General features: G+C 49.3%; 1 protein-coding gene across 2 annotated transcripts; it reads left to right on the forward strand.

The window, feature by feature from the left end:
* Nucleotides 1-2,600: 2,600 nt before the first annotated feature.
* LOC113481160 (insulin) lies at nt 2,601-6,578 on the forward strand. Of its 2 annotated transcripts, none has more exons than XM_026850567.1 (3): nt 2,601-2,679; nt 3,230-3,433; nt 6,442-6,578. In XM_026850567.1, the coding sequence occupies exons 1-3, from the start codon at nt 2,601-2,603 to the stop codon at nt 6,576-6,578; spliced, it is 420 nt and encodes a 139-aa protein (XP_026706368.1). The 2 variants fall into 2 exon arrangements, with proteins under 2 accessions (XP_026706368.1, XP_026706369.1); XM_026850568.1 differs by having other exon boundaries at nt 2,645-2,673; nt 3,225-3,433.
* The last annotated feature ends 19,759 nt before the right edge of the window (nt 6,579-26,337 follow it).

Below are 26,337 nucleotides of genomic sequence, written 5' to 3' on the forward strand. Positions count from 1 at the left end.
ATTTATATCACTGCTAGCATTTTTCATATTCCAAAGGACCATTTATGGTAAGAAAATATGGTTTCCAATAAATAATCAAAGTGATCATATTTTGGAAGGAGAAAAAAAAATCACGGTAGGAAACTTTTGCGAAAAAAATTGGCCCGTGCTGAACTTTGAGCCAGAACGATATCTTTTTTCCTTCCAATAAATCTTCTGTTTTATTTCTTCACCCAAGCTACAGCAAGCCAAGAGGGATTCCTGAATGCTTGGGTACAGTCAGCCCTTCCCCTGCTGGGCCGTGCTGCAGAAATGCCACGACCTTTTCGAAGCTACCTCCAGGATTTCGTTAGCCAAGAGTAAGAGAAACAACAGACTAATACCATGGCACTTTCAACACAAAATAAAATAGCTTTTTTTACTACATCAGTGGGGTAATCCCTGGGGAAAGGGGAAGCCCATTAGGGAGTGTACCCAGAAGGGAGAAGATAGCATGGCAGATAGAGGACTCTCTTTACAAAGTCCCACTGTCAATAAAACATGAGTTCAGGTGAGCTCAGGTAATGTTCAAAAGTGCAAGAGGGAAAACCCTAAATGGCAAACCTCAGTGTGTGATTAACCTGGGTGAACACCCTGCTCTGGAGCTTTCCAAGGCAACCACTGGACAGAGATCTACCCGTGACCATAGGAAAATGACTGCTAAGGAGATCTGTTGGGTAATTCTGCAAATTGTCTCCTTTATGTGAGATGCTGGGTGTGGGTTCCCTGCTCTGGAGGAAGCATGAGTGGCATAAGGCTTCTGCTCCTGGCTTTGACAACCTACTTCAAATTGGGTAAAATGCCAGGTTTTATCCTGTGTAGCTGCTAACTCTCCATCTTCTCTCGGTAGAAAGAAGGTCTGAGTAAGTGAATACCCTATACTCATATCTTGCTGAAACCTGAGACCCTCTTCATGGGTATATCGCTAGGTCATTCAAGTACATTCCATATCTTTTTTGAGGATAAGGGAGACAGAGATAGTGTTACACATTGTGCAGAAATGCTATTAACTGTAGTTGAGCATCACAACTTGAATTTATTAGTGGGAGGCTGAAAGACCTACATGGCAGGGGATGTAACTGATAACCTTGCCTTGTATCCGTTTGAGCAAATAAGTCCCCTCCCTGTATGCTCATCAGAGATTTAGCATTTCTCATGAGCCTTTTTGCAATCGCAGTCATTTAGCAAACATATGATACTTCACACTTAAAGCCACGACAGGGGCATATAGGACTTCCTACCTCCTAGATGCTGATGGATGGAATTGCTTTGGCTACTCAAGAAATTAAGGGTCTGGTTGGAGTCTCAAGGCATTCTGCTGATTTCGGTGAACTTTCTGATTTATGCTGTGTGTGGAGAAAAATCAGCAGAGTTCAGATGTGAAAATGTCTCCTTTCAGTGGTGCTGAGCACTTGTAGTATCAAGATTTAGAGCAATAGGAAGTCTGTCATGCCCAGCATTTAAAATAGGCTTTTTCAGGCGGGGGGGGAAGGAGGGGGAAAGTCTACTTTAAGCAGAAAAAGGTACAAGCATGCTACTGGTGGCAGAAAAGTTGAGCACAGAGGTATCAAAAAAATGGGGTAATGTTGTGAAAGAGAGCACGAGCTAGAGCTATTGCCAAAATCAGGCCCATGAAAGCCAATGGACTACCCCTGGCCCATCATCTCCTATTAAAAGTGAACCGGCCAGAATGAAAACAATTAGCTATCTCCTAGTTTTCACTGGGATTTACCAGAAATCTTTCTTGGTGTTGAAGACACAATTTTGGTCAGCGCCCCAGAGAGTTGTTGAGGTGCTCAGAACTCTCACCTGCAAACGGAAAAGCCCGAGTCTCTGCTTTGCTTAACCCCAAACAGGAATTGGAAGGGCCACCTGACAGAGGGAGGAGGGGACCAACCTTTCAGTTCATGGAGGGGGAAAGGCTTATTTTTTCCCATACAAAATTTCAAATGCTCTAACTCTGGCCTTTAGCTGAGCTAAAACGACCACCCAAGGTCTCCTGCAAAATGCAGATGTTGTTCCTCCCCCGGGCCAAGCTGAGGACGCGTGTGTCCGGCTGTGCTCCGCATGGCCAGTGAGTGGGGCACGGACAGCCTCAGCACTATAATGTGTTTTCCTTCCTCTAACACCTGACAGTAGCATGTTCTCACCCACAACTCTGTCCAGTCACTGCATACTTTCCAAGGTGATACTAATCAAACAGATTAACATGTTTGCCTTTAATTTTACATTTTAGAAACAGCTGTTGAGCCACTTCAATGCCAGCAGTGCCTATTGCCAGCATTAGTGTCATTAGTAATCATTGCAGCTGTAATAGCACCATTATCTCCTGCTAAAAGGGTCACTGATGGCTCAGGACAGGGCTTCAGGGAAGCAAAAACAGGTCGGATGAAATGAGATGGAAACTGCAAACTGTTGCTTCTATCTTAACTTGCATAAAGGCCTGTGGATGCTACCTGGAGGGAAATTAATGTGCACAAGCAGCAAAAAATTTGGCTAGAGTGTCATCGAGGAGGTTGGGCTTGTGCTAGCTCTTGTGTCACTTGGGCTAATGTAAAGCATATAAATATGGGAAAGAGAGAATGGGGATAATACTACCACCCAAACGGTCTCCAGCTCTCAGAGCAAACTCCTCTCCATCTCTTGCTGCCACTTCTTTGGGTAAGTCTGATTGCTGCCCTTCTAGCTTCTACCTGCTTTGCAGAGCTGTTTTCTTAAGTTGATGTAGTGGTGGTGACAGGTGCTGGCTTGCTAGTCCAGGAAAATGAGGTCTCCTCAGGTCTTTGAGCACATTGTGCTGGTTTTGGGCCATCATCATAAATAACAGTCCCTTCTGACTTGGCAGCGAGGGTTTCTCCTCTGAAGGTGTCTGCTGATCTTGGCTCTCCTGGGCACATATGCTACAGGGCTCAGTGAGATAGCTCTTCCAGTCTAGTTTGGCTTTTTGGGGGGAAGACAGCAGGGAGGCCAGGACCGATGTGCACTTGTGGATGGGGAGAGTTCTGGTTATAATCATTAGTCATTTACTGTGATTTGCAAAGCCTGATGCAGAAAGCTTTACTTCCCTCTCAAGCTAGGTCATCTTCAGAAGGTCCATCTGCTACTTTGGTCTCATTTTCATGCCAAAGGTGCTGAAGGACATAAGATAATTGATGACAACTTATTCCTTCCTCCTAGACCTCCCTGTGTCTCCTCTGCCTCTTAACCCTAGGCCTCACCCTGCCCACCATGACTCTCTGGATCCAGTCGCTGCCTCTCCTGGCCCTTCTTGCTCTTTCCAGCCCCAGGATCAGCCACGCAGCTGCCAACCAGCACCTCTGCGGCTCCCACTTGGTGGAGGCTCTCTACCTGGTGTGTGGAGAGAGGGGTTTCTTCTACTCCCCCAAAGCCCGCCGGGACATTGAGCAGCCTCTAGGTAAGTTAGGCTGTCCGTGAATGCAGTTGTATGCTATGTGATGTAAAATGTAACAACTGCCTATCTTTGACAGTGACACCAGGAATGTCCTTGATGGGGAATGCCAGGAATACCTTTAACATACCAAGAGCAACACATTGCCAATGAAAAGCTCTTCAGGTTAAAAAGGCAGATGGGAGGGCAGACAGGGAAAGAGGATTTATGAGGCGAAAGGAATTGTGCCTGAAAGCTCAAACTTGTCTATTTGTCTATTTCTTTGTGTGGCCATTACACCAGCCTGGGAGTGTTCATAGAAAATAAAGGTGGAGGGAACCCAGGAAACCACCTTCTGCCCTAAGACAGGATCAGTTGTCCCCAACCTATTCCTCACCCATGCCTGTCTAGTATGTTCATTAAAAACCTCCAGTGAGAAAACTCCTTCTGCCCTCTGAAACTGCCTATTCCCATGCTTAACTGACCTTCTTGTGTGTTTCTTCCCAATATCTAACCTGAACATCCCTAGCTGTAAATTATTTCTTGTCTTCTTCATAGTGGACATGGGGAAGAGTCTACTCCTTTCTTATTTATGGCTGCTTTTCAAAATATTTGAAGACTGTTCCCATGTCTAGTTTTAACCCGCTCTTAGGTAAATCCCCTCTGCACTCACCCCCCACCTTCTTAGGTCATATTTTCTAGATCTCTGTCCATGCAAATTGTTTTGTGTTTGGTCCACATCCTTACTCACTCATGATGCCTGGAGAAGTGCACAAGACCCCTGCTGACGCCTTCCCAGTGCCAAATAAAGTGAGCAAACTGGAAGAACGATATTATATGTTTTTCTCACCATGTTCCTGTCTACACAGGTGGTTTGCCTTTTTCAAAGCAGCACTGCACTGTTCATTGATAGTGATCACTTTCTCCCTGGATGCCTTGGCCCTCCCTCAGGTGGATCAGCAGTCCCAGAAGGACTGCTACCACAGCTAAACCCTTGCCCTGGATGTGCAAAGCAGTCTTCCTGCCTACCTTCAGCATCTTTCCCATTTCTTACTGAACAGCATCCCATCTTTTCAGTGTTTCTATAGTTTCAAAGGTAATTTTTAGTACTAATCTTGCCCTTCAAGAGGCTTGCAGCCCCCACAGCTTTATCATCTCTTTTTTCATGGTGGTGAAATGCTGGTGGAGCTGCTTTTGTTCCCCTTCTTAGGATTCCTGGACCACTGACAAGTGCAAGAGCCAGGAGACAGGAGGATATGACCACCCTGCCGGCACACCCTGTGGTGCTGGGTCACTGCTCCTGGTCCAGCATTTTGTGTCTGCTTGGCAGTGCAGTGGGATGAGGCAGTCCAGAGAGCTGCCCTTCAGTGTGGCGTTTGTATCTAGATGGGGCCAGGATTGTAATGATCCGGGTGTAATGATGTCTCTCCTGGAGATGGGTACCTGTAGCTCCTCCCAGCTTTGGCTCTTCTGTGAGCCCAACAAGCACACTCCCTTTTCTGTCTTCCAAACAGCTAATGGAGACTGTGAATAGATGGAGAAGAGACCCCTGTCAAATCCCAGCCATTTCAACCCTCTTGTTTCAAGATGGACTATTACTTATCTCCTCCCCTGACTATGAGATATCTCTCCCACCATTTTTCTTCCCATCACACGCTGGTCTCATTTGTATTCAACTCCTTCTCCTGCATATGTAACTATCCTGTGAAATAGTCTGAGACGTCTTTGGAAGGTGAAGCAAGGTAATGTCATAGCAGAGGGTTTGCCATGATTTGTTTTGAATAGCCAGCCGGGAAGTTAGTTGCTCCCTTCTCTGATTATTTATTTCTGAAGACCACCACAAATGGATTGGAAGGTTCATTAGCCAAATTCTCTAAATACTGTACGGTGGATTTCATCAGGGCCAACCAGTTTGAAAATATCTGAGGACTTTCTACCTCTTTTTCCAGGACTTCTGTCTGAGCCCCCATTTCTTTGTCACACAAGCTGGTTGTGTTTACAGTCTGCTCACAGCCGGCTTGAAGGATGAAGACAAGTAAATCACAAAACATTGACTAGCTATTTCCTCTTCTACTTAATGTTGGACTAAATCTTTCCTAGATTTTCCTCCTAGCACACTAGCATAATGATTTCTTGTTACTCTTGTGCCTCGTTCATTGCATCATGCTTTGGGGGCTTGGGGATTTTGCATCTTGTGCTGTACTTTCATATTGCCCTAGAAACCACATCTCATTCTCGCTTTCCAGGCATTTTCTTTTTGTTGTTAGCAGCTCTTTACTTCCTACAGGAAAAATAACTGTTTTATTTGCCATTTTCTGCATTTTCTTTGGGCCACTAAAACCTGAACAGTTTTATCCATAAGTTTTCAAGTTCCCACCAGCAAACAAGACATTCTGTTGAGTTTTGTCTGTGTCCAAATACCCCAATTCATCATTCCATCTCAAAACTCACCCCCAGCTGTGAACATGGACACACATGAACGCTTTTGCCATCGGCTCGAGGCTACATTCAGGCAGCCAACAGGAGCAGGCTGTTCAGGACCAGCTGGGAAATGCATCCAGCCCCAGGACTGGACTGTCCTTGCAATCCTGTGGACATCCTGGTTGTTTGCCCAGGCTCCCAGAAGAGTGGGTAACTGCCCGAGCGGGGCTGCAGTCCCAAGCAACTCATCTCTCTCGAGCAAACCAGCCCATTTTATCACCTTACTAGTTGCTCACCCCAGGAAGGGTGCAGTGTTTCTCTTCTCCACGCACCTTCCTCAGTAAAGCCCCTGTATCCCTTTGTCCCTCACACTGCTGACATCCACTCAGCTTAGCTCCTTCTGAGCACCATGTGATTATTTTGGGAGAGGAAACACAGAGCCTGAAGGTGCTACAAGCAGCACCAACCCAGGGAAACCTTTGCAACTTCCTCCCTATTTTCCAGCCAACTCTGGCTTAAAAATCTGGTGTCTGCAAAGGGGGTGTCTGCAAGGCTCAACAGCCAGGGCTGATGCTGTGTGGTGTCCTACAATTTATCTTTTTCTTCCCTGGCAGTGAGCGGCCCCTTGCATGGCGAGGTAGGAGAGCTGCCCTTCCATCAGGAGGAGTTTGAGAAAGTGAAGAGAGGGATTGTTGAGCAATGCTGCCACAACACGTGCTCCCTCTACCAATTGGAAAACTACTGCAACTAGCAGCGAGGCCAGCGGCAGGGAGCTCGTGGGCCATGGGTAGAAACACGCACTTATGCTACTGCACCTTCAAAATAATTGAATAAATATTGTGGATCTATTTGAAGGACTGTGCTGGTTCATGTGTCCATGTCTTGGGGAAGAGGCACTGATGTTTACTTTAGGGTGTTGTCATCCGTGCTTGGGTAAGGCAGTCTGAAAAGATCCTGGGGCCACCCATCACTTCATACTATTCTTCTGCCATCCAAATGAACTTCCTGGGAGGAAGAGAGAAGGATTATGCAGTGCAGGAGTGGGTATGAAGAGCATCCAGTACCCTCAGTGCCCAGGGCACAAAGAGGAGAGGTCAGAGAGGTTTGGACAAGATTTCTCATTCTAGGGAAACATTACTGGGGAATATCTGTGGCAATGTCATGCTGATCAACTTCCTGCAGTTCACAGCCCAAATATAGCCAGGCAGCTGGGAGACCGAACTTCCTCAGCTGTGTAATGGAAACAGTTCAGATTAAGCAAAGAATTAAGTCACCTTTTAATTGTACCCAGAAAAATCGTGGATGACTGCCATGGCCAATTTAGAGTGTGTCCAGCTCCCCCTTCTTCGTGTGGGAGGCCCAGGCAGAGTCCCTGCTGTGGGACGTGCTTGTCGTTCACAAGTATTTGACAAGTCACATGCAGAAAGCAGATTTCATCCAAAGGAGTTTTGAGTGTATTGTCCAAGAGCTGAGCATTTCAGGGCAGCATCCCCGCTCCTGTTGCAGCAAACCTCCTTCAAGTATCTGGCCTCAAATTTGCCACTTTCTGGGAGGAAAAGCTGCCACGGCAGTGCCAGCTGGCTGGGGTGGCAGAGAGCATGGGGAAGGGTCACGTCCCCTCTGCTGAGGGACACCCATGCCAGTGAAGTGGAAGCCATGCAGGAGATCCCCAGGGGATGAGTGCAGCCTAGCAGAGGGGGCAGCAGTGGCTGCGGCTGCATTGTGCTGGTGGCAGATTTTGAAAGCTGGTCTGAGAGGAGGCTGTGGTTTTAACAGCCTCTTGTCCCAGACCTGATCTGACTGCCTCCATCAGAGCCACACAGATGGAACCTGCCATCTCCTCCCTGCCAGGATGCATTGCTCCCACTCCTATCATGAGCATAAAACTGGCAAAACCACTGCAAACTGAAGGGCTGGAAAAGCAGCCAGAGGAGCTGCTGAGAAGAGGACACGGCCATAAAATAAAAAATCAGAAAGCATAAGTGATTCCCTGCAGTAATCCTCCATACAAGCTGCCTTAATGCATCCAAGAGCCTGTGACAGGGGCCCCTTCTGCAGCTGCCACACCAGTGCTGCTCTGCTGGTGCTATTCCCCCCGATCACCCTTCCATCCCTCTCCATTGCCCCTTCCCCTGGGCCCTGTTGAATATTGCCAGCAGCAGAGCTTGTAACTGACAGGCAGCCTTGGGCCAAAACCCTGTGGTTATGAAAGCGTGGCAAGACATTTGCTGCTAAAGAATAGTGCTTTCATCCTTCAGCCTGGCCCAGTGCTAATTCTTGTGGCCATTAAATCTTTTTTTCAGCTTCCCTGTCAGTCCATCACTGAGAGCCCTCCACTTTAGGACTCAAGAGGATGCTTAACTCTTGACTTCTTCCAGGGTTTAGCCCCTTTGTATCACCACTAGCCTCAGGCTGAACAGGGAGAAAGTGGTCTGATCCACTCAAAGGTGAGGGTGAAGCTTCACATAATTTTTAGCTGGGACAATCCAAAGAGCCAAGAGCTATTACTCATGGTAAGGCCACCATCCTATTCAGGCACACAGTGGAGTTCTAGCAATCCCATACATCTGTCTGCTCCAAGGAGATACCACCCTGATCCCAAAGGCAGTGTCGGGTCCACTTGCACGGTCTGGAGGGAAAGCACATCCAAGAGAAATGCTCCCCTCCACAGCTGAAAATCCAAGACTTGCTGGAGTCGCCCAGTCTTGTCCTGCATCACCTCGGACTGAGATCCTGCACTCAGCATCAGAGGTCCATGGAAAGCAAATGAGCAGAGTAGCTTCTGTGACAAAACAGAGAGTTTCTAGTACAAATCTGAGATTCCCATCTGTACCTACCTGATAAAATTGTATAGGTCTCCTAATGGGAGAGTATGAATACTGGAAGAGAAAGAGGTGGTATAGGAGGAGCCTTGAGTGCCCGAATGCCAGACTGGCACCAGCACTTCTCCAAGTGCTGCATGGTGATGATGGGAACAGAAGGAAGAAGAGGGATATAGACAAGTCTGTGGAGATACATCTGGCTTCTCTAGGAATGGGGCACATGGGTCATGCCAAGGACAGGAGCAGACCAGAGCGGTCTAGAGCCCTTATTTGTAATATCAGAGATGCTTCTTGCATTACAGAGATAACCTACATGTGTTCAGCACCAAAGGGACCAGCAGGCACTTGCAGCAAGGTTGAGCTACCTGCAGCAGAGCACAGGGTTCCTGTCTCCATGCCAGAGCTGATTATCTGCTGGAACTCCTGTCCAGGCAGTGATGCTCAGGCAGGGACAGCTCTTCAGAGATGCCCAGCTTGTTTCCTGCCTCCTTGCCATTGTTTGGTTTGCTTGTTTGTTTGTTTGCTTTTTCTAAATGCTCTCAATTAGAACTGGTTGGGAAATTGCAAATGCCTCATTTTTTGCTGGAAAATGTTGATTCATCAAAATTGGCACTTCCCGCAGGACCAGACTGGTTTTAACAAGGCAGGACTCAAAGGGATAAAGGGACGCGGGAGATTCAGGTACCCGCTCTGCAGGCATCAGAGCAGGGATTTCATCTTCTGTGCCTGATTGCCCAAGACCACATGCTAACCGCCAGGCTCTGGGCTACCCTGGGGTGGACTTGTCTCCTGCTGCTGAAAAATTCCAGGAGGTTTCAGCAAACACAGTGGGAATTGTTTTGAAATCTTAAGATGGGGCAGGACCATCCACTCCTACCCAGCTCAAGATGCAGTCCAATATTTTCTTGGTAGTTTTGGATGCTAGGTGAGATGGTGGTCTGGACACACTGGGGCCCTAGCTGGTGATTACCCAGGGCTGGAGGGAAAGAGAGAAGGATGAGGAGCAGAAAGAGACAACGATGGATATTCCCCACCATTCTCCTGCCTTTGTGCCTTCTAGGAAAAGGAATCAGCAGGTCCCTTCATGAAGGGAAGAGGAGGGAGTGTTGACCATCTAGGCACGGGGATGGGGGGATGGCCCCACATCTGTTTTGGGGACCCCATTGATCTGAGCTCTCAGCAGAGCACATGCAGCTGCCATTGCTCCTTTCCTCCCCAAAGCAAGAGCTGTCCTGGAGGTGTACAGCATACGGAGAGCGACACTGCTCTCCGGGAGGTGCAGGAGAAAATACTGCATCAATTTAAATGCTGTAGAAAACCTGAAGAAAAAAAAAAAAAAAGTCCTTATGAGTACACTTTGCTTTCCAGAACTGAAAATAACATGAAGGGCCAGCTATTCACTTTTTAAAAGCTGCATCAAGGTGAAGACCAAAGAAGAACAAAGATACTTTTTTCCCCTTTATTCTGGGACTCCAGGGAAGGAAGCCTGAAGGCAACCCTATGCACTTTCCACACTGGAGCACACGGCTCCTCGGCTTGCAAACGTGATGTTGCCAGCTTGCTGACCCTGTGCTGTGACAGGGCGGGCAGCTTTAGCCCCCTACCCCACCCAAACCTGAGGATGGGCAACAGCCCAGAGTGTCCTTAACTATGGTCCAGGATGGAATTTCTTTATAAAGGCCCTCTCAAATCCCTGTCCTATTCCCTGCTCTCAGAAATGCTTGGGAGATGCCAGATCTTAGGAATTCCTGCAGGAGAAGTGACTCAGGGACAGGGAATGCTGTATCCATTGACCTCCCTCTCCGCTCCTCCTCCTGCCAGGCTTTGCATTGTGATCTTTGGGAAGCAAATGCATCCAGCCCCCTTTATTCTGACTCAGCAGTTGCTTTGAAGTGATTTTTGCGGTAGCGGTGGGGCATCATGCCCGGCTAAAATATCTTGGCTCTGCTAGTCTTGCAACAAACTTCCAGAGGTTTCATGCTAGTGGTGGAGGGCAATTTGAAGAGAATGCAAATAAAGGCTTCAGTTCATTCATGCTGCTTGAATAGAGAATTGAAAGCTAAGCCACGGAGGGGATTGCAAGATAAATTCTTCCAGCTAACGAGTTGTTAACATTGCCTAGAAAAGAAAGGACCAACATTGCCCTTGTTCACCCCGTGTCTGAACCCTTACTTAAAAGGGGTCTGCTCCAGTTTTCGGGAAAGGGGAGCGATGTGCACAAGAATAGGAATGGAGAGGAGTTGTTTGCGGGGCACCAACCAGCACCTGGGGGCTGAGTGACAGACCATGTCCTCCGGGCTGCTGGACGGGCTGTGCTGCTCCAGCTTATCTGGAGAGGAAGGGAAGGCTGCCACTTTCCTGGAGCTAATCTGACTGTATTATTTCCCTTTCTGGGAAGCCACAGATAGAAGAACGCGTCTATTGCTCTGGGAATTCACAGATTCACTTTATATAAGAAATAGCCAGGCTATATGCTGGGATTTTTTTTTAATCGTCTTAACAGCTTTTTAGGAAATGTTAAACGTGCTTACAGCCTCTCTCCTTATCTACAGTGTGATTCCTTAATAACTGACTTGCAGCGATGACTTGAGTTGGAAAACATGCACTGAGCAGATTCAGTGTTAATACCCCAAATTCCCTCTGATTTAGACCGCCCTCACCAAAGACACCTATTTTGAACAAAAAATATCCCTCGTCCCTTCTCCTTTCACCCTGGGCAGGAAGAAAGCTTTAGGTCAGGCTATAAATCGATCTGGAAAGTCATTGCCAGCACATTGTCTCTGGGTGAATTATTCCTGTGTGCCATGGGGAGGAAGGAGGCCGTTTTTTTTCCGAGCCCAATGCCAGGCTGGCTCTCGCATCCTCCCAGTCCTGTAGGGCAGAGTAGGCAGAAGTAGATCCGGGACAATAAAGGGAAGTGAAGCAAGCCCGTAGGAGTGCACAAGGAAATGATCTGAGCCTCACTCCTTTCCCTCCATCCCCAGACAGCTTCAGGAGCAGCGGTGAGAGGCTGACGAACCATTTGGGCTCCTCCAACCTTCTTTCTGTTGCTGAAAGAGCCGGCCAAAATATGGTGCTTTTTTTCTGCCTGGTAAATGCCAGGATTTCCAGGATGCGCGTGGTTGTTCACACTGCAATTTTCCACAAAACGTTTTCAGATTTTGGAAGAAAATTAATAACAGAAATAAATTCAGCTTTTGATTTCCAGGTTGTTGTCATTTGGGCTTTGTAATGCTAGATTTTGGGGGTGGGTGTGTTTTACAGAACTGCCAACTTCTGAAATGTAACTTTTTGACAGAAAATAACGCAGCTTACTCTTTTCTAATCAGAAAACAGAAAAAGGAAATATAAATGACACCCCCCACCCTACATTGACGATAAACCATTCTGTGGAAGTTTCAATGGAAAAAAATTCTACCCTTTTTTCCACTTATCAGAAACCTCCTCCACTTTGGAGTCTGGGACCCAGCAGGGTCCTGGCTCTGCAGATGTGCCTGCTAGCAGATCTTGCACACTCAAGGTTCCATCTTTTTCCTACCTGGTATGGGAACATTTGCAGGGTTTTATAAAACTTATCCCAAATAAACACTGTCTTGTCCCCTGAGCTTCTGCTGACTTCAGTGGCAAGAGAGAAATCATGGTGACGAAGGACACCCAGGGCACAAACTGCTGTGTGCTCCTCTCCTGCTTCTGAAATTGCTTTCTCAGTCACTTTTTAAATGTTTGCAACCTAAAACTGGCCACATTTTTCCAAATGCTGACAACTTGTCCTGAAACAATGAATTTCAACCCCAAACGAGAGAAAATTCTGACCCCACAGAATTCTGATGAAATGTAGACAGGTTGTTTTTCAGTCCTTGTCTCAGTGCAGGTGTGACAAGGCAGGTGCCCATCATACCTCCTACATGCACCCACGTATGTTTCGGCTGACTGAAGCATTAGGGGTGAGGAAGCAGTGGCAAGGAGGGGATGAGGTTGCCCTCTGGTTTATGCAGCCATGTTGAGGTTGGGGAGGGGGCACCTGGTTTATGCCAAGGAGGTGGGAGGACTGCCAAAGGCTGCAGCCCCTCTTGGAAAGTGCTCCTCCAGCAGCTCCTTTGCTCCTGCAAGATAACTGACCTCACTCTGGGGTCAGTGAGGGGCACCAAGCACTGATGTCATGCCCGTTTTTCCTTTATGGTTTTGACTACAGAGCCCTGATGTCGTTCTCGAGATGCTTGCCCTTAATCTTCGCCCCGCAGAGCTGTGCACCCCATTTAAGAACATAGCACTGGGAGCGACTTTCAAGCCATTCGCCTTGGCCCTTGCTAACCTCACATCACTGTGCCTTCTTTATCTCCAAAAAGGCTTTTTACATCCTGATTTCTTCCTTTAGCCTGTGTGCAGTTTTAGTTTCTGGAACCTTTCCTGAGGAATTCATCCTCTCCTGTTGAGCTTCACAGTCCTCACAACCTGGAAAAGATCCTAAGGTTTCACATATCTGTTCAGAGCAAAGCAATTATCCGTGGTTCTGTCACCCAAATAGGGCACCACAAAAATGCTGGGAATCTGTTAAAGCCAGATTCCTGCGACGGCTTTCCCTTCTCCTGCAGTCCCAGCTGCTGCCAGGGGATGGAGCGCAGGGCAGCCCGCAGCTGGATCCGGCACCCCTGCCTGCAGCTGCCTGGCAGCACCGTCTAGGGCAGGGCAAGGTGGTCCCCAAAATAGAGGGGAAACTTTAACAAACACAGAGCGTGCAAAGTGTTGGAGAAAAACTCGCTGGAGATGTGATGCTGGTGTAAGACTTTGCACCGAGGCCACGGGACCAAGCAAACTGCCCGTTGACCCACGGGTGGCTCCTGACACATGCCAGCCCTGGCTGGCGTGGCCAGTGACCTGGAGTGATGGCGAGTTGGGTTGCTGCTGCTCTTGCTCTGGTCTCTGTTTAAAGGTCGTATTTCTCCAAGAAGGATTTTGGTTGCCTTTCTGAACCTCCGGGCTCTTGAAGCCGGGACATCCAGCCCAGATCTCACACCCCAGGACACCCTCACCGGTTCACTTGCCACCCTGCCATGGACCTCTCTGCCGTATGCTCTGGGGAAACCTTACTTACCTAATATTTCCTCTGATGCAGCATGTACCTATGGAGTGTTTTGGGATGGATGGGCATGTGTTTATGAGCCTGAAATCCCCTTTTGAGCAGACCTAGGTTTAGGTCTTGCGATAACCTCCTCCCCCAAAGAGCCTGTGCTGTGCAATTAACCCCTGAGCTCTGCTGGCTTGCCCTGGCAATGAAGGACTGCCAGAGCATAGATATATATCTTGAATATAGTAATGTTTCAAACTAAGCTGGGATGTCTCTCCACCCAGCATTATCACAGGGCTCAAATCCTCACTCTCGCCCTGCTCGCAAGGCATTTCACGGCATCACTGTCCTCCTCAGTCGTGACACATGAGCTATCGTGCTGATGGGGATAGCGATAACCCCAGCCAGCATCTCCTCCCGGCGGGGCCGAGGCCCTGATGAGGGGTTATGAAATGATGTTGTAGCCAGCAGAGGGAGTGCCCAGGGCTCCAGTGAGCACCAGGGAGCTTGGGAAGCACCAGGAAAATTTATTAAACCCTGACCGGAGTGATACGGTGCTGAAACAAAGGTTTTCCCTGGCTCAGGCACCACCCTGGTGATGCTCAGCTATGAGAGGATGGGTGAATGGATCTGCCATGACCCCCCCCTGGAGACCTCATGTACTGGGTAAGCCAGAGATGAGGATCCCCAGTGAGGGACACACTCAAGTCTCTTAGACTTGGGTCATTCTGCAATGCCTGCTCCAAGCTGTCAAGCGAAATTCCCCCATTAATTTAGCTCTGGTTTGGGGCTCTTACAATTGCTTTCAAACTGAAGTAATTGCTGCAACTCAATTATTAAGGAATCACTCCTACAGCATTTTATATCCAAAGCAATTTATCCCTCCATCCCAACTCCAGCTCAGCCCTTGTGCCTCATGTTGGTGCTGGAGCCAGGAGGGACACGGCGGGCTGGGAGCTGTGGGAAGCTCAGGCTCGGCTCTGCCCACCATCAGAGCATTTCAGGCAGAGCTTCATTTGAATTTAGGCCAAACAGAGCAACACACAGCTAATTTGTATACTTTAGTGAATTAAAGACTTAACATCTGTCAGTATCTGTAACAGCCTCTTAACTTAGGAAAAGAGTCTAAATTACTCTCCATGAAATGCCTCAGTGGTGGTGGGACTGCTCCACTCACATACAATAATAGAATTATAATTAGTTACCCAAATGCACACCAGCAAAGACTTGTGCCCAGTCCCCTCCTAACTGTGTGGATCCCCCCGGTTTTTAAAGGAAGGTTCTTCAAGCATCAGTGGGCAATTTTGCAACTTGTCTGTAAGCAGATCAGTAACTAGAGAGAGTAATGTAACTAAATCAGGTGTCTCTGGGATTGAGTTAGGACAAGCCCACCAGGGGATCCTGATGAGGATGAGATAAATATGTCATTAAATCACTTGCAGAGTGAGATTAAGTAGGGAAAGCAGAGCACTGAGTGTTAGGGAGATGTGTACGGTGAGCACAACCACCGGCTGATTAACACCCCTTGCGAAGCCTATTGCAAGCCTGATAAAAGACAATGGGTCACATTTTCACAGCTAAATACATCAGGGATGAAAGAGAGCTGGGGGAAGAAGCAGAAAAGAGCAGCAGGAATGACATGACCTGACCTGCCTCAAACCTGCCTTTCTACCGGAGAGCAAGGAAACTCTCTCTGCTTAACCAAAAAAAAGTTTGAAAGAGACTTGGTGGGTGTGAGAAGAGTCCTCGTGGTGCACAGTGGCCAAAAGCCTTATGAGGTGAAGTTGCCCGTCTGGACTGGAGTGGAAAAAGAGACAACTACTCAGTGGGACAGTTCAGCTGGCAACACAACAGATTTGCATTGCTGGGATCGATGGAAGATGAAGCTTGTTCAGTGGGACCTGGTTGCTCACCCCAGCATCAGGTGGAGGCTTTGGAGCAGCTGGGCACAATTCTCTGGCCATGGCATGCAGAAAATCCCCCCTTCTCTGCTCAAAACCTGTGTGTGAGGCTTCTCATGTGCCTGACGCTCTCACTGGTGCCTCAGACCCATTGCCCCTCTTTCTGCTTCATCCCCTGAGAAGAAGGTGGGGTGGCAGTGAGGATTTACGTGCTACAAAGAGGAGGTGTGAGTGATGCTATTGTTTCGAGGGGCTCCTCTGCAGAACAAAGCGACACACAGATGGGGGCAGAGCCATGGGCGGTGAAGATCTCTGTTGGAAAACAACCCTGTTTTGCAGCCCTTACCTCCTCACAGCTGAGACGTGGCGGTGAACCCTGCCACCAGCTCAGGCAGCCTGCTGACGTTACTGTTACCTTCCCAAAGCCAGGATCAAATGAGGAGAATAAATCCCCGGGAAGGAAAAGTTCCCTCCTCCCTCCACTTGCTCTCCAATTAATCTTCCTTGCAGTCAAGAGAAGTCTCATGCAGCTTTGCAGCAGAAGACTCTTTCTGCCTCACCAGCTATGTTGTGTGCTTTTAGCTGGTCCTAGCTTTTAGGTGTCAATGCCTTGACCTAAGACAGCCTGGTATTTCTAGTGTAGAGCTACAGAAAATAAAATCTGAGAGAAGACCCAGCACTTGCCTGTGATGTGGGCGACTCCTTCAAAACCTGAGACTCTCACTCACAGCAAACTGGGACTGGGAAGCCTTCAGGAAGATGGGATGGCAAAAGCTGCAATGCGTTCAGTGAAGTAACAGGGGGGAAAAATCAGTGCAAAATGCAATCAAGCAGTGATTTGTTTGGACTTCTGTTATGGTTAGCTCCAAACCAGCAAGCCAAACCAAGCTGTTATCAAATCCATTTTAGGTATGAGCAGCCCTCCCAAATCAGTCTTAGTCCATAATATCATCACACGTGCTAATACAAACTCCCTTTTTGACAACACCCGATGCCTGGTGTGGAAGTGGCAGAAGACTTCATCCCCCAGGGATCGGGGACGATGCCTTTCCTCTTGGCTACCACACCGTGCCTCTGTAACAACACTTGTGCTGCAAACCATTTTATCTGACTATTTCTGATTGCCAAAGCACATATACTGTGGGCAGCCCAGAAGAGAAGTGGGCACCAGTGTATGTGCCCTGCCTGGGCATTCAGCAGGGCACAGCGAGGTTCACATGTCCCAGTGAAGGTCCTGCGGGAAACCTCTCACCAGGTCCCTTGACTTCATTTTAGGGCCGTCCTACCCTGCTCTGTTCAGGATCCTGGATGCACACTTTGCTTTCCCTACCTGACAGTCACAAACCGCGTGCAGCAGGGTGATGCAGAGCCTGGGAACAGTCCCTGGGAGGAAGCCCCAGGGGGAAGTGGTTGTCTGTCAGAGAGCCCCAGAGCAGCTTTTATTATAAAAAAATAAAAGACTGTGGTTGAGAGTTTGTGTCCCCACAGCCTGCGCTGTGGCAAAGCTGGAGAAGAGGCAGGTGAGAAAGTAGCCGCTGTTTGGGTAAAGGTGTGGCAGCGGTGCCTTCCCAGCCAGGTGCCGAAAGCTGAAGCTGGCTGGAGCCCGGCCAGGTTAAACTGAGAGAAGTGCTCACACCCCACGGTCTGTTGTGTCTGGTCTGCGTGGCTCTTGCAGCCCCGTGTCGGTGTCCTCCACCTCCCACCCCACAGCTGTGGGAGCCCCGGTGCCGGGGCAGCTGGGTTTGGGATGCTGCTGCCTGTAAGGGAGCTTCATCTTCCCTCTGGGCTTAAGAGCTCGCAGTGCTCTTGCCCCTTGCAGATGGTCTTTTAAAAGCATCACAGGATCAATCCTGGTGCTGGAAACTGGTGAGCAGAGAGAGGTGGGTCACAGGAGCTGGCATGTTTGGTAACCAGAGGCCACATGCCAGCAGCAGGGAAAAAAGCAATCCAGAAGGTGAGAACCACTGCCAAAACCCTCCAAGAGTGGTGGAAATCACTTCTTCTGCCCCAGCCTTCTGCAGTGGATTGTGCAAATCACACAGCCCACTTGCAGACTAGCATTGCTCCTTGGCTCTCACCTCCCCATGAGTTACCCATCAGCCAGGGCAGACCTTCTAAAGCAATTAGTGAAGCTCAAGGTCTGGTTTCCCATTTTGTCATGGGGTCCTGGGACTGTTTTCTCTCCCAAGACCGGAACCTGGCTCCAGCCCTTGCTATCTTGGCAGAATCATGCCCAGAAAAGCACGCTTAATTTAAAAGCCAAATGCCAACAGCCCAAGCCAGTTGTTTAGACTAAAACGTTTTCAGAAAGGTTTTCAGAAAAAAAAAAAAAAAATCAGTCTGACTTAAATTCCACCCCCCTTCCCCAGGAGATTACTCCCTATCTGGTTGCCTCCCGAAGGTGGGAGCAAAGGCTTCGCAGTGAGTCATCTTTTACTTTGTATACCCCGACAGTGCTATTACTGCTTTCATGTGGGTCTCCGGGAACGGCGAGGGCGGCGGTGGGTGGGAGAAAGCGGCCGTGAAACAGGCATCAGCCACCGGAGGGGTTTTGTGCCCCGATTGCATTGCTGCATGTGGGAGGACCAGTGAGGCATCCCCCAGAAATATTGCCCTCCCCAAGACAGTTCTGGCTTGGGACGGGACCTGCTGCCCTACATGAGCGAGGTCTCAACAAGGGATTGGGATGGGAGCTCCTGAAGTCACCCCAGTGATTCGGGCAAGTATGAGATGATGCTCATGTAAGTTAATTAGGGAGTGATGGCAGTACTCAGCTTGCCCAAATGAGCCTGAAGCCCCTGCGCTGACTCACTGGAAACAGAAAGGGATACCGAGGCAGCTCGTAAGAAGCAGCAGTTGCAGGCACTCATCACCTCTGATGACAGGAGCCCTGGAGTGGGACCCAGCGGGTCTGGCCTGAAATCATTCCCTAGCTCCAGTACTAAGGTTTCTTGGAGGGAAAGCAACTTTCCTCTAAAAGTCCCTTTTAGGGGATGCCTGCTATCCGTTGCTAGATTTTTCTCTCTCCTTATATCACACGCAGAGACAAAGGAATTCATTCTATCTCTGGAAAACATCCTTTTCTTTTTTTCCCTTTGGATTAGGTTAGTAGAGAAGAGGTTGTTCCAGTCTGGCACCTCTTGTGGTTACTGTGCTTGTTTTGACTAAAAAACACCCGTGTGATCTGTACATATTTGAAATGGTTGCCTTTAATGCAAAAAAGTCTAAACAAAAATCTATGCAACTTAATTCCAGGCAGAAACTATCCTCTTCTGCGTGAAGAACTACCTGGTGAACTGAGATGGCTCAACAAGAGGCCCACCTGGAAAAAGAAAAGGTGGAGTGGCAGGCAGATTTCAACCAGGGATACAATTTCCATTGCTGTAATTACACTTGCTAATCATTAATCATGTCCAGGTATTTGCGTAGCTGCAGAGACTCACTGCGGCCACCTCTCGTGACTAGGGATGCCCTCATCTGGGACCTGCAGAAGCCCAGAGCATTATTTCCACCAATTTTTTGTGTTGTGTCATGGAACATTTTTTTCCTGCAGGTGTTTTGGCTGCTCTCTGGCTGGTGCGCAGCATGTCCTTGTGCTCAGCTTAGAGGCAGAGGGTACGTTGCAGGGTGAGGGAGGGCCATGCACAGCACCCAAGCAATGTCGCAGGGATGGAGGGGCCGCCTTCAGCTCGTACAGGTCAAGGCATTAGGGAGTTGGTCGTAGGGGCTGCATCCCACAAGCTTCACCGGGAGCAAATTCACGGAGGGTTAGAAGCCCAGCACCACAGGAGGCGGCTGACGGTGCACGTATCCACGTATGGATTATGCAGGGAAAGGTTTGTGGGGGGTCTCCCTTGGCCGTAGTGATATCTTCCATTGCAGTTTTCTTTAAACTGTGGGGAAGTTGGATTAGGTGAGGAATTCCACAATTTCTTAGCTTTTCAAATAACATGTCTGCGATATCACCCTGTCTGACTCGCGCTCCCACCTGCCTTGGGAATTCAGTTAACCCTTTGCCTGTTGACTTCGGGGCTTGAACCAGGGCTTCACGGAGGGCCTTTTTGGAGCCTGTGATCCTCTGCTGATGAAGAGATGGGGACTCAAGTGGCACCACCAAAGTGGTGCCAGAAATAGGGGGTAGCATCTGAATCACCTGCCATTTGGCTCTACCTACTTAGCCAAGCACTCGCTTCCCCCTCAGCACAAAAATACATGTGTGCACACACACGCACGCCTGCACGTGCTATGCAAGCATACCAGCTGCTGTTTTGAAAAGCTACATGCATTTTTTTTGGTGGGGGTTACCTTTCTTACCTAATCAGTAATTAGCTTAGCAGTCCCAAGGGTCCTACCCCATGAGGTCTCCTGCTCCAGGAGTGCTGGAATCCCTACAAAACTCTTGGCTGTCCCACCAGAGCCTTTCTAGAGCACAATTGGCACCATAAGGAATCTTGTCCCCCATCAAACTGTATTCCATTGCATCTATTTGCCCTGAACACTACTTGGAGATGCCAACTCCATCTAGGGCCAACAGAAGAAAGTAGAGATAATGCTTTCGAGGGTGCGTTGTCCCAGGTGGAGCCATGTGCAGAAAGACCAAAGCCATCCCTGTGCACTTTCCTCTGTCCCTCCGCGTGCTGTCCCCATGTGAGAGACCCTGGGAGCCTCCTGCCAGGACGAGCTGGTGACATCCCCAAGCCCACCCTGGCTGGGACCTGGCTCAGAGTGCAGTCCCCACCTCAGCTGCCTCTGCTCTGCCAGCGCCACGCCACACTATCACTGCACTCAGTGGATTTTTCAGTGGCAGAGTATAAACATTTCTAGTGAAGTGCACTTAGTGTAAGTTGCTTTGCCAAGTGCTGTTGCCTCCCCTCCTTCGTTATGATTATGAGAGAGTGTTTTGTTTAAGTGAGAAAACAAATTACCCACACCTCCTACCTCCCCGTGGGCATCCATCACCCGCAGCAAGGGCAGCGTGGTCTGGAGGGGATGGTGGCAGCACAGGTGGGCGCAGGGCATCCCTGTGTCGCCTGCTTCAGGAATGGGCATGAGGGGAGGGTGCAAGCAGTGGGGGCTTTATGCAAACTCCTGTATGCTCGCTGCCAGCTGTAGGTGTAGAAAGTCCCAGCCCCTAAGGAACAAGGCAATGGGGGACAGATTTATTCCTGCCCTGATCTGATGGGTGGAGATGCAAACCAGAGGGAATTAAGGTGACTTGCCCAAGGTGATGTGTGGATGCAGTGGCGGAGGAGGGCTGCACCTGGGGCATGGGAGCCCTGTGTGAGCTGCACGTTGCCCCTTCTTCCCATGTCCACACTGCCTGCCTGTGGGACCTCAGCCCCATATCCTCCTTTGGGGTCTTCACTGCTCAGCTCAGAACCGAGGGTACCAGCTGCTGGGCCAGGTAGCCCATTTATCCTGCCCAAAAAAGCTCCTGGCCCGAAGGAGTGATGGGGTGGCCCCTGCCTGGACTGGAAACTGGAGGTGGAGACAGGGATCCCTGATAAAGGGTGAAGCCCTGGCTTGGGGGAGATGCTGCCACCCAACTCTCTGCCCAAAAACAATAAGAGCCGCAAAGAAAGACCTGCACTGAAGCACAGCAGCAATGTAAAAAGAAAAAAAAAAAAAAAAAAAAAAAAAAAAAAAAAAAAAAAAAAAAAAAGGAAGAAACGCCTGAAAGATACATAGCTGGGATTCCTGAACCCCTCAGAGGTATTCGGGCTTAGCCAACAGGCTCGGGTTTTTTTTCAAAGCCATTAATTACACAACAGAGATGTATCTGCACCACTCCACCTCTCCCTGGCAAATAAGGGCCCCGTGTATATTCCCCAAAATACATCACCCTCTGCATTCAGTGCCACTGCCTCTCTCAGGCACTTGGAAAAATAACCCATTGCAGGGTGATATTTCCAGCTGGCACTTGTGTCTGATTTTCTGTGGAGTATTGAATGGGCACTCAAAGCACGCGCCTCCAAAGGGCACGTCTCAAATACGTGGGCTGCATCAGTAGCGAATGCTGGAGAATGTGGCAGAAGGTTAGAAATACTGCCCCTCTCACCTGGGCACCTTTGCTGAGTGAGCTGGCTGCACCACAAGGCCAAGGGAAAGCTCTCCAAGAAGCTGCACCAAGGAAAAATCAATGCAAGGACTGCATCCACCTCCGGCACGTGAGACATAGACACCCTTAGAGGGCATGGCGTGCTCCTGCTCGGAGGCAGGTGGCACCCCAGCAGCCCACCTTCCCTCTGCTCAGCTCCTCCCCGGGGGACATAAGGATGCCCACTACTAACGCTGCCTTCTCGCCCAGAACATCCTCACCAGGCTGTCCCTGCAGACACATGGCTATGGGGCACAGTCTGCACCCCAAAGAGCTTCTAGTCCAAAAGGTTTCCCACCACCTCCCACAATGTGTTTTGACTCAGAGCTTGCTCTGTAGATGGACTCGTATTTGCATGATGCTATAAAGAACCAACTTCATCCCCTGGTGCCTGGGAGAACTGATTGTACCTGCTTGAGCTTTTATTGGTCCTGAAACGAGCTTGGACCTCTTCTTCTCTAATGCATTCCAGTGAGTATTTTCATGCAAATGCTTTTTAAAAAAATAAAATAAGGAAAACAGGAAATGGTGATGTGCTTAGCTGTTAATATAGGCACAGACCCATCTTCCTTCTCTGCTACTGTATTTGTTGCACATTTTTGACACAAATAATCAGACAAAACTTGGAGCCTTCCAGGCTCCCCTTGCAATGAAAAGAAGCTGGGGCGAGGGCAGGCATTTCCTCTTATCTACACTATTCCACCCTTCTCAGAAATCCCTTGTGGGAAGCTGTTAGCTGAGCTGGAGTCCACTTTGGCAACCAGGGATGACCAAGAGATGTTTGGTGTTCCACAGATGATGAGGACAGACACTTCTCTCTCTTTCTGGGATCCTCTGACCTTGAGACCCTTTGGCCTCCTTCTTTTGGGCCGTGCTGCAGACAGCATGCCGACAAGCAGACCCACTGAGTTTCACTTGCTGAACATCATTCATGCTTTTTCAATTCCTGCCTTGCCCTCGGCCACCGTGACAACTCCCTACCCCACATCCTCCTTCCCGCAGCCTCTTGAGACAAGCAAAGCTGCTCAGGCTGGAGCTTTTCTCTAATCTCTGGGGATATTGAATTTTAAAAGATGCTACAGCAATATCAATTCTGTCCAGCCCACAAAAATGCATAGTTTGTCCTCCATATAAACAGAGGTGAAAACACTTGTACCTTTTACCGCTGTCACAAATTCCTCTGGCACAGTGCAATAACTTACCTTGGAACAACTCCATTTTTGCTATGCTCAGCACCCTCCAGGTCCTCAGGATGCATCTGCCAACACCCTTCCTGAACGCCTAAATCCAACGAGTGCTCCAGGGCATTGGCAGACCTGGGCAGGAGTTGCTACGAGAGTCCCTCTTTTGCTCTGAACATGCCAAAAAAAATGTCCTCTGCTGATGCCTAAGGGCATCCCATTTTTCCCCTGCCCATATAACAATCCTGCAACAGAAACTCTCTGGACTAGGAGCATGGCCCCAAAATGCTCTCCTCACCCAGGGGTGCCAGGAGCCCTGAGCAGACCTGCCCGGCCTCTGCTCTTGTTTCCTCCTTGTTTACCAGGGGCCCGAGGTGAAATATTTCTCTCTTAGTTCTTTGACTTCAATTTCATGCAGGGACCTTCCATATATCACATCCCCTTTCGCCAATGAATCTCTCCGTTCCAACAGTTTAGTGTGCCCCAGGATCAATATATTTTATCAGCATGCAAGGACACGGTGTTATTGCCAGGTTCCTGGGTTGTACAAAACAAAAGGTATCACTTTCTTAAAGCCACTGAAAAATGCTCTGGGCCCAGTACAATTACTCCTCTGTCACTAAACAGCTGTGTATAGGACTCTGGCTAATCACCCTCAGTTCTCGCTGGGGATGACTTTTTCCCCCGTTCTTCAGACAGGAGACCCAAACCCATGGTCCGCCCTCGCCCTCCTTTTGTTTTGTCTTGGTGCCCAGATCTGGTGGGCATGTCAGTAAAGTGGGCTGATTTCTCCTGGTTGTCCTCACTCTTGATATAAAAGAATATAAGATACTTTACAAACTGGGGTACCTTTGTGACACTGTAAGCACAGCATCTGAACCATGCACCTCAAGTCCCCATTCTGCTCACCTCGTCATTTACGGTATAATTGTGAAATAAGCCAAATGAGCATCGCAGGGTGTCTTGGTTGGGCTGGGATTAGGTGGCCTCTCCCCTCTTTGAATTATAGGTGGAGAGGAAGGGAAGAGTTATATAAATGTCCCCTTCCCTGAAGGTATCTGCTTGGCTCAACTCCCCCCCAGCATCACTAAAATCAACCCTGGCCCCTGATTTCTGCAGCTATTTACAATCTTCGGCCCTTGCTGAAGCTCACATCCCTGCCTGCAAGGTCCGGGCAGGCCCAAGCTTTCCTGTTCTTCCCCCTTTCCCTGGAAAGCTTTCCGGCCCATCGCCACGTGTTGGTGGCCACCCACGAGCCGCTTTGATCAGCTCAGATGGGCAGCGCCATCACAGGGCTTTGCAGTCTGCCCGGACACTTCCACAGCTGCTGCGGCAGCACAGGTTTTCTCTCCGAGTCCTGGGCATCCCCATGTCACTTCAGAGCACCTTTCAGACGTTGCTTTTATTCCAGCTCCCGCTTTAGATTCATTTAGTTTCAGCTTGCTTTGGCTGACTTTGTTTTGCAAACGCTGTCCTTGCTCCTTGTGAGTTTAATGGGAACCACGATTTCTCTCCCAAACCGCGCCAATGACCACTCAGGTCAGACAAATGCAAGACGTGGTGGGCTATTTTTATTGCATTTCCAAGGGTTTCAGCTGATACTTTGCTTCAGCCCCATGCACTTTCAAACCAAAATTCTTCCTGGGATGCTGTGTTTTGCAAGCCCCTTGGTGGTCAGTGCTGTGGACGAGAGGCCTTCCTTTCCCTCTCATTTCTGCCTCCCTGTCCTCATGTTAGCCACGTCCTTGGCTTTTACTGGTCCTCCTCCTGCTCTCCTTCACAGGCCCTCCTTGCAGGCAATGCCAGGGGCTGGAGTTTGGGGTGGAGGCAGCTATTGTTCCAGCTATCTGCAGAGTAATGTTCCTTATGACTGTATTAAATGAAGGGCGGAGGTCACACATCCCTAGTTTAAATTAGGTTTAGGCTGACCTTTAACAATATTATACTCGTGGATCCTCTCATAACTCACCGAATAAACTCCCAGAGGGTTTTACCACCTCCCTCTTTTCTTCCTACTGTAAGGATGCCCGAGGCTTAATGTGCTTCTCTCCAGTTTCGCTTTGATTTCTAATCCTATCCCCTTCTCCCCCTTCTCCTCCCCCCAAATACAGATATATTCACTCCTTTAAAGGTGGGGGGAAAGAACCTGTTCCTTTTCTCTTCTGGGAGACAGCTCTTTCTTTTGTGTCTCTTTCTTCCCTTCCCCGCCCCCCTCCTCTTTCTTGACACAATGCACTATTTATTTGCACTGAAGGATAACTAAGAAGCAATTAAAAGATCAAAAGGCACAAACACAAGTAGATCCAGTGGCAACTTGTGGGGTTTATTTTGCTGCTGCTGCTGCTGCTGCTGCTGCAGCTTCACCAAACTGCTGCCTTGTTTTTCCCCCAGCCGGAGAGACACCTCTCTTACTGGGTCGCCTCTTCCTCCGAGCAGACTTTTTTATGATTGCTATTTTTCACCCCCATTGTTTGCTATTGCAGTTGTTTACTGGAAAATCACTTGTTTTTCTAAGGGAGATTAACCCTCCAAGCTTTCTTTTGTCTACTCTCAGGAGGTCCTTGTGGTGAGCTGGGGGAAGGGAGCTGGGCTCCTTCGGCTATTAGCAGTAGCTTACAGCCCTGCTTACCCCCCTGCCAAGGTTGGGTCCTTTCCTTTGATGGGGTTTTGCTTTTGCAGTGCGGAAAGGTGGTTGCTCTTTGTTAAGGAGACCAGCTCTGCTGAGCCGCTTGTGAAGACCCACGGTTAGGATTTACTAAGTCCTGGGCATCTAGGAGAGACTCCTAAAGCCCAAGGTGAGCATCGATGGAGACGCTTCTTTTTGGGAGAATTCTGAACACACGCTGGCAGATGTGCCAGTCTCTTTGGTGGCCGCGTCATTTCTTTACTTGCTTAAGTATCAATGTAGATGCCTGTGTTTGAGTCTGGTGTGCACAGAACCGCTTCCTCAGCATCTCCTCTCTCTCCCAGGTGAGCCGATGCTCTGGCCAAAGCCCGCAGCCCTGGCACCAGGTCTGCCGGGTGCGATACGCAGCGACACAGCCCAGAGGCCGGCTCCGAGAACAGCAGGATGCTGGGGAGGGAAGGATGTCCAAAGCCTAGTGAGAAAGGACAAGTCCTGCCCACGTTTTCTTGGGCATGTTTCGGGTAATTCCGACTGTTCAGATATGCACCAAGCCCCCCATCCTTGACAGAAAAAAAAGTACAAACTTGAAGAAAAGGGGAAAAAGACGTTTTATTGCATGCCGGGGTGAGGGCTGCTGCATCCCTGCCTTTCCGTGCCGCTACCTATGGCGAGCGCTGCCGGAGAAGGACCAACCTGCTGCCCGATGTGGGGCCGCTCCGCTCCTCTCCGCCCCGAGGAGGGTGCGTGGCCGTGGCGCGACCCGCGCTGCCAGCCCCTGCCAGTGGGCACCCACGCGGGCAGCGGGTGGCAGGGGGGGG

The sequence above is a fragment of the Athene cunicularia genome (assembly GCF_003259725.1).
Source record: "Athene cunicularia isolate RWA chromosome 5 unlocalized genomic scaffold, athCun1 chr5_part2, whole genome shotgun sequence".
In the NCBI taxonomy this organism is placed as follows: Eukaryota; Metazoa; Chordata; class Aves; order Strigiformes; family Strigidae; genus Athene; species Athene cunicularia.